Here is an 11,574-nt window from a genome sequence, read left to right as displayed (position 1 = left end):
TTTCTTTTCTATTTTCAATTGATTTTTTAGAACAAGAAAAAGCAAAAATACTTTCAGGTACAAACAGGAAGAATTAGTTAATAGAAGAATAGTTTACGTCTCCATCTTTCAAACGCCATCCAGCAAGATTGGCTACAGCAATAAGTGCATCTCTCCAGCTTTGCATCTTCTCTTTCTTGTCTTCAAAGGTTTCTTCATGCTTCAAGAAGGCTTTTTCGAAACATCTTTAGAAACTAGGAAATTGCAGAATTAATGTAATCATGCATTCTTTTTATCTTTTCATATGCAAATCACTCAAATGGAACGAGTCCATCTGTTTCTAGACTATGTTAATGTGAGGAGACAGTGAATCATCAATAAAAACTCATCCAAACGCGTGGCAAACAGTTGAAGAAACAAAAGCACAGCATAATGGTCCGTCCGGTGTCTGAAATCGACTCTACATTTGTTTTAAGCAATTTGGTAAGTATTTTAAATCAAGTATGTTATAAATTAATACCAAATGGGAGCCAGAAAAAGACATGCTGATGCTTGTTTGATCAAGGCTTCACAACTTACATGATGACTTTCAATTTTCTACTGGGTGAGCGTGAGAGCAGAGAATAAAAGGCAAGGAGGACACTAATTAGTTTAATAATTTTTAAAGTGCAAGTAATGGAGCAACAAGTGAGGAGGGCTAGCGTGGAAGAAAGAAAGAAGTCAAGATGTGCCGTATGGCTCAAGTTCTTAAACTTAAAAATTATAGAGATTAAACTGTGACGTTCTGCTTGAGTCTTTAAACATAACAACTATACATACTGCCATGTATACGTCCATACGTCATGGTTTTGCCTGAAACATCTTAATTGTAGGTGAGTTTAGGTTTCCAGATTGTCTTCTTCTCTGTTTCGTGGCGCTACTCAGTCGGCAAGAATTAGTCATATGAAATGAAGGCATTTTGGCTGATTTATTGAAGTGTTCTTGTACCCTTTATAATTTTCACAACTTTAATAAATCTTTCATGGATAAAATAATACAAATTGATATGGGGATCAAGAAACTTTGGACGCAGCATGCATTCATATATGTCTAAGCAAGTCATTCTTCATATCAACCCAAGTTTATTAGCCTCCACCATGCCAGTGGATAAGATGCAATATGAATTGATCGACCGTCACTTCTTATTTCATTTTATTCTTTATAACATAGTTTTTTTATCCATCAGATAATACTGATATGGAGAAAATGAAAGCTTGGATATAGTGGTTTTAGTAAGGCTTCTGCCCAACAACGTTGCCTGGTGGATCATAGTTGCACCCGATGAAGGTACCTCCACTGTTGCACGTCACCTTTGCACACCCCAGACGAGCTGAGTTGCTCCAAACGACCTGCGTATAATGCCCACACACCTTGCCGTCGGCACATGAGTTAGAGTCGTAGTCGTAGTCGGCCTCCTCCGCCACCCACAGGTTCACGGCAGACGTGCCCGACAAGTCACCGGTGCTCCCAGCAAGGTTTTCGCCGTAGGGTCCATCAGAGTGCACAAGAACGCAGTCGCCAATGTGTTGATTGGCATAGTCTTGTGCATAGGCTGCTACATCATCATCCCATGACAACGGCCCGACATTAACTGCCGCTCGAGCGTTGTTGTGGGCAAGGAGGTAGTCTTGCGGTGTGTCTTGGGCATGAGTGGATTGGAGAAGGGCTGAGCTTAAAATGCAAACGAGGGATAGTGAAATAATCTTGCACAACGCCATATTGGTTAGGAGAGAATTGTACTAATTATTATGGCTGCCAAGGATATGTTATATGTATGAGGGGATCGTGGTGGGTGTATTTATAATGGGAAATGTGGAAATTTGTTTGCATTACCATACAAGAACGTTCCTATTACGTCACTGACAAAAGTCTACGCCAAGAAAAAAAAAAAACAGAAAATGAAGACCACAAATAAAAGAGCCCTAAATTGGCCAAACACCTGCCTTAGACAAGTAAATAGCGCCCTGAAACATATCCATTAAAAAGAGACTACTAAGTTGGATTTTCTCCCTAAAGCATCTCTAAGAGAAATGTCAAATGAGTTAAACGGCAATTTGACACTTTATAAGCTTTTTAAGCCTATTCAAAATGTCAAATATCATGCAAATGGCTTGTAGTCCAAGTGGTTAAAAGAAGTTACCTTGCACTCGAGGTTATGTGTTTAAAACATTCAAAAACTCCATTAATTTTTAAACGCCTGTAGGAATTGGCCAAACTTAAATTTAAAATATAAATGAAATGCTAGAGAAAATTGGTTTGATTTCATAATATATTAAACATGACTCCATCAAATTACTTAAAATGTTCATATACATTCCTACATGACCAAAATATGCATAAAACTAACTACATTGGATTGTATTGGACTTTATTGGATTCTCACAAGAAAAGTTATTGCATTATATATCCAATCATGTCGGTTTTGGAATTGAAGGATCCAATTCAATTCTCTAAATCATCGAAACCGATTAAAATTGAATTGGACATGAATTAAACCAGTCAGTTTGGACGGATTGAATTGAATCTTGAACACCCCTAAGAAATTGTTCATCCATGGCGGCTTTGAAAGTTTATGTTATGGAGGAAGTCTAGGATTTATATATTTTTATAAAGAAAAGAAAAAAGTGAAATTAATTAATTTGATGACATGCCACGTGATGTGGACTGTCATGTTATTCTCCACATAGTTCGTGAGAAAGTTACATTAATTCCTGTAGCATTATTGTTTTGTTTAATAGTTTGCTTGCTTAATATAATTCTTGATCCCTATGATTTTGTCAGAAATTAATTTACAAAGCAATTTGGCTTTGGTAAAATTTTTGTTAAAAGTGTTGTAGGTATTGATTTTACGCATAATCAAAAAATGATTGCCGCATAATCATTAAATACAACGCCTCTTCGAAACTAATTCCAGCATAATCAGAAAATGAAAGCACCTCATTAGCTGTTTTCCCTTATAGTTTTCTCTCACAGCAATTTTTAACAATAAGTGATTTTCTCACAGTTTACCAAACGGGTTGGGTATCTCAAAATTTTTAAAAAATCACTTATTACCCCAAATAAGCAATGCCAAACGGGCACTAAGGGTATGTTTGGGAGTGCTTCTAAAATTGTTGAAAGTGTTTTCTAACAACCAAAAGCGATCCTGACTGTGGTTAGTAAAAAATTTAGAAATGCTTGTGGGTTATAAAAGCGTTTTCTGGAAAAGCGTATGTCAAATACTTCTTCACTTGGATTCGACGTTCTCCTACTAAAAGCACTTATGAGTAGAAGTACTTCATATAGAAGCAGTCTCAAACATCTCAAAATTCATGAAAAATATATCGCCAAAACTGATTTATTTGCTTCTTTTTAAGTTGTTATCCCTTATCAAATTGAATGCCCGTTAAATTAGAAAGGAAAGAAGGGCTAAAAATAACGGATTTCAAATGGGAAATGCTGTGGGATCTTTTATGGCATGGATTGTAAGTAATTTATAATACATGGGTTTTTGTTATAAATAAAAAAGTAGATAGGTTTGTATCTAGACTATTTAAGTTGAAAGGGTCTGTAAATCTAAATGTCTAAATAAAATATAACCCATAAAACACGACAAAATGTAATTAGGGATGTTTTAGAAGAGTAATGCTACACTTACCATATTTTTATTCCACATTTCTATACCACATGATGTGGCATGTCTATATCATACGCCACATCAATTAAATAAATGAAGTGTATTTTAATAAATAAAATAAAAAAACATAAATTAATAAATGAAGTGTATTTTAATAAAATGTGGTAAGACTAGTATTATTTGTTTTAGAAATGTGAAAATATAACATTTGGCGCGCTAAGCTTAATTTGGTCATTTTCTTTAGTTAGATCCTAGTTATCGGGTTTTAGCTAAAAATGAAAGGAAAATACTTCCCTCCTTACCATGTAAGTAGGAGCTCCTATATTCTTGCCAATAGCAGTGTGACATGTGTACATAAGTTTTTCTTTTTGTGTTTTTTATGAATTATTTTTGCATATGTCAAACTATGATTTGCAGAAAGGAGGAGTATCTCCTTACAAGGAATGAAGCAAGCAATATCAAAAAGGAAAAGATAGGTGAAGCCCAATATAATAGGTCTCACTTCTATTAGATAGGTGGTGTACAAGATGTATCTCCCTAGCGTTTTCTAGAAGAAAAATGGTAGGCTACAAATAAGAAAAAATTAGTATGAACGAAAAATGTTGATTTTTTCTAAGATTTTTTCTAAGGGAAATATCATTACTAAACATCTTTTTATTATTATTATATACAAACGATATTCTACTTCAAACTAATCTAAAATATGAGGAGAGGGATTTGAACTCGAGTGCAGAGTGAGGAGCACATCCACTCTAACCAACTTAGATAAGCCCAAGTATGCACCAAACATCTTCAAAAATTAAGAAAATAGCAAATGTCGTCATGGGTTTTTTTTTATTTTTTATCCTTTCATATGCAAATCACTCAATTGGAACGAATCCAACCATCAATCTATTTTTCTCGAATATGCTAATGTGAACATAGAGTTAATCATCTATAACTCATCCAAACGTGTAGGATACAGTTGACGAAATAAAAGCACAGTATAATGGCCTGATTTTTCAAATTGAATCTATATTTTTTTTTAAAGCAATGGTAAGTATTTTGAATCATGTTTTTTTTAAAAAAAAAAAAAAATTTATACAAGCGGTATTTGGGGAAGATAAAACCGAACGTATGCAACTCATACACGCTTGTTATAAATTATTGCCATATCCGAGCCAGAAAAAGATGCTGATGTACTTGTTTGATCTAGTCTTCATAACTTATACAATCGATGACTTAATTTTTAATGTGTGAGAAAAAGACATGTTGATCTAATCTTCTTAACCTACATCATGACTTTTAACTTTTATGGTATGCATGAAAAAACAACTAGTGTTCATAATTAACTAACTAATTACATGAAACTTGTTTGATCTTGTCTTACATTATGACTTTTACATGTGTATTTGTATGATGATGCTCATTGCTCATATGTCTACACATGTATAATGTATGATGATGCTCATATTAACACTCCAATCAAACTTGACGCAGCACAAGCAACAAAGGTCTCAAGCGAAACCTTGAGTAACAAGAAAAACTGGATTCCACCAGAAAATTAAGAGAAGCTCTCTTAGAATAATGTTATTAAAAACTAAGTTGCCAGAAACGTTAGACAAACCTGTCCAAATACACAATTCTCAACAACCCTCAACCCTTCAACTGCTAGGGGAATTATTACATAAAACTGAAAAAACAGAATTAATTCGGAGACTTAATAACGTAACTCCGAAACTGTCCAAAACAGAATTTATTGGAAAATTAACTACCAAACTTTGACTGCAGTTTTGGAAGGCCAAACGACCTCAGAATGCCAAAATCCATCATATTTCATAGAAAATCAGTGAGTTAGACTCGTGGAGTCGTTCCCTTTCGGAAATGGTATTTTGCGTCCTAATCAGAGCTCGGACAACAAATCTGCAAATTCCCACTACGTCCTTTTTCTAGCTCAACCGCGATAAAATCTACCATCTGTTCTACATCAGTCCCCTCCACCTCCGAAGAACTCGACCCCGAGTTATGATTTGGATAAAGGACCTCATCTTCACGGAACTCATATAAATCTGCAACATTAAAAATATTGGAAATTCCCATGGAATCCGGTAACTCAATAACATAGGCATTATCATTGATCCGTTTGAGCACTTTGTAAGGACCATATTTTTTTGGTTTAAGCTTGCTATATGTGCCAACTGGAAACCTCTCCTTCCTCCGAAATATCATCACAGAATCGCCTTCTTGAAACACTTTAACTCGCCTATGCCTATCTGCAGCAGCTTTGTACTTAGCATTAGTTTGCTCGAGTTTCTGCTTGACTTCATCTCGAACGGCTACTACTTCCTCAGCCAAATTTTTCGCCGCCACACTGGTTTGCTGGCCTCTAGGCAGTTTCACCAAATCAACAACATGGTTAGGTATAGCGGTATAAACAATGGAAAATGGAGACTTCCCAGTTGCACTATGGACTGCACTGTTATATGCAACCTCCACCTGCGGTAGTGCATAATCCCATTGTTTTGGCTTCTCTCCACAGACGCTTCGTACCATATTGCCCAATGTCCGGTTTGTAACCTCAGTCTGGCCATCAGTCTGGGGATGGGCAGTGCTGCTACGATTCAAAGTAGTCCCAAACAGCCTCCACAAAGTGATCCAAAATGGCTCAAGAACTTGGTGTCACGATCTGATGTAATGGATGTAGGAACCCCATGCAAGCGAACAACCTCCCTGAAAAACAGTTTGGCTATATTTGATGCATCAGCAGTCTTTTTGCAGGCTATGAAATGCGCCATTTTTGAGAACCGATCAACCACCACAAATACAGAGTCCACTCCCCTTTGTGTTCGGGGCAAACCGAGGACAAAATCCATAGCAAGATCCTGCCAAATATCGTTAGGAACTGGTAATGGCATATATAATCCGGTGTTTTGTACCTGCCCCTTCGAAGTTTGACAAGTGTAGCACTTGCGCACAATAGTTCCAACATCTCGTTTGAGTTGTGGCCAATAAAATCTCTCCTCCATCCCTGCAATTGTTTTATCACGGCCTAGGTGGCCACTCAACCCTCCACCATGCAAGTCCCGAATGAGCTTCTCCCTTAAAGAGGAAACTGGAATACACAACTGGTTGCCTTTGAACAAATAACCTTCATTAAGAAAGTAATCTGCCATCGACTCTTGATTGGTGCACTTAGTCCAAATTTCCCGGAAATCATCATCACCTTCATATAATTCCTTCAGACATTCAAACCCCACAACTTCTTGAGTCAGCGTGACTAACAATGAAGCTCTTCTACTCAGCGCATCCGCCACACGATTTGTCTTGCCGGAAGTATGCTTGATAACGAACGAAAATTTCTGCAAAAAAGTCACCCATCTAGCATGCATTTTATCAATATTTTTCTGGCTGTTAATATACTTCAACGCTTGATGATCTGTAAATAAAACAAATTCCTTCTGGATAAGATAGTGCTCCCATTGCTTCAAAGCTCGAACAACCGCATAGAACTCTTGGTCATAAGTACTCCACTTTTGACGTGCATCGCTCAACTTTTCAGAGAAGAACGCAACTGGCCGCTTGTCTTGTGAAAGCACAGCTCCGACTCCCACACCGCTGGCATCACATTCAACTTCGAAAACTTTCTCAAAGTTTGGAAGGGCTAGAACCGGCGCGGTGCAAAGCTTTTCTTTTATATCTGCAAAGCTTCTCTCTTGCTCCTCTCCCCAGCTGAACCGGCCCTTCTTCAAACCCTCTGTGATAGGTGCAGCGATGGAGCTGAAATGCCTCACAAATCTTCTGTAAAAGGTGGCCAAACCATGGAAACTTCGAACTTCAGAAACTGTTTTTGGAGCTGGCCAGTCAAGGATTGCCTTGATCTTCTTGTCATCTACCTGGATACCATTCTCACCAACAACAAAACCCAAGAACAGTAGCTTATTTGTGCAGAAAGTACATTTTTTTAGGTTCACGTACAGTTTATTTTCTCTCAAAACATCTAAAACTTGTCTCAAATGCACAAGATGTTCTTCTTTTGTGGTGCTGTAAATTAAAATGTCATCGAAATAAACCACGACAAAAGAGCCAATAAATGGTCGAAGAACCTGATTCATGAGTCTCATGAAAGTGCTAGGGGCATTTGACAATCCGAATGGCATCACCAACCATTCAAATAATCCGTCCTTGCTCTTGAACGCTGTTTTCCATTCGTCGCCAGGTCTGATGCGAATCTGATGGTATCCGCTTCGCAAATCTATCTTGGAAAACACCCTTGAGCCGCTAAGAACATCCAGCATATCCTCCAACCGTGGAATGGGAAACCTGTACTTGACTGTTATCTTGTTGATTGCTCGGCTATCAACACACATTCGCCAAGTCTTGTCTTTATTCGAAACCAGCAAAACGGGAACTGCGCAGGGACTCAAACTCTCCCTGATAAATCCCTTCTGCAGTAATTCTTCAATCTGCTCTCTTAGGATGTCATTCTCCTTGGGGCTCTTCCGATAATGAGGCAGATTCGGAAGGCTAGCTCCAGGCACCAAGTCAATTCGGTGTTGTATGTCCCGCATAGGTGGCAGCTCGTTTGGCAATTTTTCAGAAAGTAGTTCCTGAAACTGTGACAAAATCTGCTGCACGTCTTGTGGAATGTCACTTTCTCCTTTGCCAAGCTTCAACAACCCCTTCAACACCAAGGGACAAAAATACTCCGCCTCTTTGACAGCCTCGTTCAACTCCTGCTCGCTGCTAATTAGGGTTAGGAAACTAGAACTCCTCGTCTTGGGCTCAACAGATTGTTTTGAGGGCTTTGTAGTTGCCATTGCAATTTTCCGGTTGTTCCAAGAAAACAGAATTACATTATCTCGTCCCTTGTAAGTCGCATCCACATCAAATTGCCAAGGTCGCCCTAATAAAATATGGCATGCATCCATGTCAATAACATCACATAATACATCATCGCTGTAATGCTTACCAATGGACAGTGGCACACGGCAAGTCTCAGCAACACGAACCGAAGGGCCTTTTTTAACCCAACCTAGTGAGTAAGGGCTGACATGTGGCTCCGTTGATAGCTGCAAATGCTCCACCAATTTCTTTGACACGAAATTCTCGCAACTTCCATTGTCGACGATCACATCACACACCTTGTTTTTGATTGAGCAGAGGGAACGAAAAATATTATGACGCTGCCCTTCCTCCTTTGGTGCCAAAAGAACTCTCTGCAAAACCAAGGTAATCCTCTCCATTCCTTCCTCAATTGCAAATTCAGCCCCTGCATAATCATCTTCCCCGACTTCATCTTTTTCCTCATCTTCATCGACCTCCTCGATAAAGTTAGCCTGCTTCCGCTCTGGACAAACATTAGAACGATGCCCTGGTTTTTGGCAACGGTAACATATGTCCGTCATGGGCTTAGCATACGGATTCTGGGATTGGTTTCGGGACTGCCCTCTGTTGAAAGTCCGGCTGCTGCTTTCGTTAAAGTTTTTGTTTTGGACAGTTGTCGCTGGTTTCGTCGTTCCTCCAGGTTGCTGCTGCACTTTCCCCTTATCTCCGGAGCCACTAGAAGCACCAGTAGCATATTCAGAGGCTTCCGTCGTGTTCCTGCGGAAGTTGGGTTGGCGCTTCTCCTTCTCCAACAGTTCAGCTTTCATCGCCATGTTAACCGCCTCTTGCAAAGTCCATATATTCTGCATACCAATTTTTTCTTGGATGGAAATCTTCAGCCCATTGTTATACCTCGCGACCTTTTGATTGTCAGTCTCGGTCAAATGATTTCGCTCTGCCAAACGCATGAATTCTTCGGTATATTCAGAAACCGAACGGTTGCCTTGCGCACAACCTAGATACATACGGTATAGAATCTGCTCATAATCTGTGGGCAAGAATCGTTCCATCATAAGCGACTTCATCTTCCGCCATGTACGAACCCGCTGCTTTCCTTGCCTCTGCCTTGAATTTTGCAATTGATCCCACCATACAGCCGCTGTAGCTTTTAGACGGAAAGCTACCATCTTCACCATTTTATGCTCAGAACCTCCATAATATCGAAAAACCTCTCCACTTCTACAAGCCAATCCAAGAAGTCTTCAATCTTCAGATTTCCCCAAAAGTTAGGGATTTCGGCTTTAATCCGATAATCGCCAAAATTTTCGTAATTACGATTACGACGATTATTAGCCGGTGGTGGTGGTTCCTCAAGTTCTTCTTCTGACTCTGACTCGCTATCCGGAATATGTTGCCTCCTATTATCTCTTCTCTCGCCATCTCTACCTTCTCTTCGATTATCTTCCCTGCCTTCTCTTCTTTCGTCATCTCTGCCACCTCTTCTATTGTTGCCACCAAGAGCTTGCAACAACAGTTCTCGCATCTCCCCAAATTGGTTGGTTAGGTTGTCGATCCGTTGGTTTTGAGCGTCCAAATCCGCTCGAGTAATTGGGGCTGGGACATCAGCTTCTCGGTCACCCATGATAAGACAAGACAAGAATACCGAGACGGGAGAGACCCGCTCTGATACCACTTGACGCAGCACAAGCAACAGAGGTCTCAAGCGAAACCTTGAGTAACAAGAAAAAATTGGATTCCACCAGAAAATTAAGAGAAGCTATCTTAGAATAATGTTATTAAAAACTGAGTTAAACAGAAACGTTAGACAAACCTGTCTAAATACACAACTCTCAACAACCCTCAACCCTTCAACTGCTAGGGGAGTTATTACATAAAACTGAAAAAACAGAATTAATTCGGAGACTTAACTACGTAACTCCGAAACTGTCCAAAACAGAATTTATTGGAAATTTAACTACCAAACTTTGACATCAAAACTCCCGCGACATCATTATTCTATTACTATTATTAGGTCTTCAAATCCAAAGTAGTTCAACCTCTCCTTCCCTCAACTTTCCCAAATTCTTAAATTAGCCAAATGATAGCATCAGCTAGCAATAGCATCATTCAGAGAAGAGCACATATTCTACAGTAATAAAAATGGGGAAAATACCATAACTGTAAATACCAAAGAAGAAGAAAACGTGTTAAGCCTTCTCCTCTACGTTTTATTTTCCAAAGTGTCATTACAAATAGTGTTTTTTGTTTTGTTTTTTATACAATCAACGCGAGAGGGGATTTGAACACATGACTTCGGTTACAGAAATAAATAACTAATCGAGTCGAGCTATAAACCCCTTGCAATAGTTGAATCGCTTGGTTCCGACATGGCTCCCAATCTTATTGACTATTATCCTTTATATTAATGAAGTATCATGATATTTTATTTATGGATGAGAAACAAAACAACAAGAAGCAACTATAAAACGTGTGAGAGTCATAGCGTTATTGAAAATACCTATAGGATGACATAAAATACTAAAAGATTAAAGTCTGCGTTTTGAGTAGTCAAGAGTAATACATAATATATAAAAACACGCCAAAGGAATTGATACAATGTATCAATCCTCTACAGTACAGAACGTAAAAACAGAAAAAAAAAAAAAAAAAAAAAAAAAAAAAAAAAAAAAAACAAAAGTTATTTTACGTGGTAAAACCCCACCTCTGGGGAAAATTCAAGGGACCTGGTAGTCCAAGACAAATCCACTATAAAATGATGATTACAAGAAGTATACAAACTTGTCCTAGACACTCTAGACAACGTACCAACTTCTTCGTAACTCAACTTCTCGCGGGATGATCTTTCTACACTCATTATGTTGAACGCAATACTGGTCACAATTGCTTCAAGCTCGTCGGAGTTCTTCCAACTCTCCTTATGTTGAATCCGATATTGGTCACGATTGATTTAAGCTCACCGAAGAAAAACTGCCACAACGGTCTTGGTGCCCTCAACTGTATGAGTCTCCGAACATGCAAATGAATGCAATATGAATACAAAGATAAATCACAAAGATAATCTTACTCTTGATGATTTATCCTTCTGGAAAATAAAGCACAACAACTTTCTTTTGTGT

The 11,574-nt window shown here is 38.5% G+C and overlaps 1 protein-coding gene across 1 annotated transcript; it reads right to left on the bottom strand.

Annotated features, from left to right (window-relative positions):
* Window positions 1–1,247: 1,247 nt before the first annotated feature.
* LOC117638029 (pathogenesis-related protein 1-like) lies at window positions 1,248–1,736 on the bottom strand. The gene has a single exon (XM_034373113.1). The coding sequence runs from the start codon at window positions 1,734–1,736 to the stop codon at window positions 1,248–1,250; it is 489 nt and encodes a 162-aa protein (XP_034229004.1).
* Window positions 1,737–11,574: the final 9,838 nt, after the last annotated feature.

This window comes from Prunus dulcis, chromosome 8 (assembly GCF_902201215.1).
Source record: "Prunus dulcis chromosome 8, ALMONDv2, whole genome shotgun sequence".
In the NCBI taxonomy this organism is placed as follows: Eukaryota; Viridiplantae; Streptophyta; class Magnoliopsida; order Rosales; family Rosaceae; genus Prunus; species Prunus dulcis.
Note: the sequence above shows the minus strand (reverse complement) of the source record. Positions and strands in the feature narration are given on the sequence as shown.

Bases quoted from the DNA above. Each gene is read 5' to 3' on its own strand.
- LOC117638029 (XM_034373113.1), bottom strand. From the start codon at position 1,736: ATGGCGTTGTGCAAGATTATTTCACTATCCCTCGTTTGCATTTTAAGC.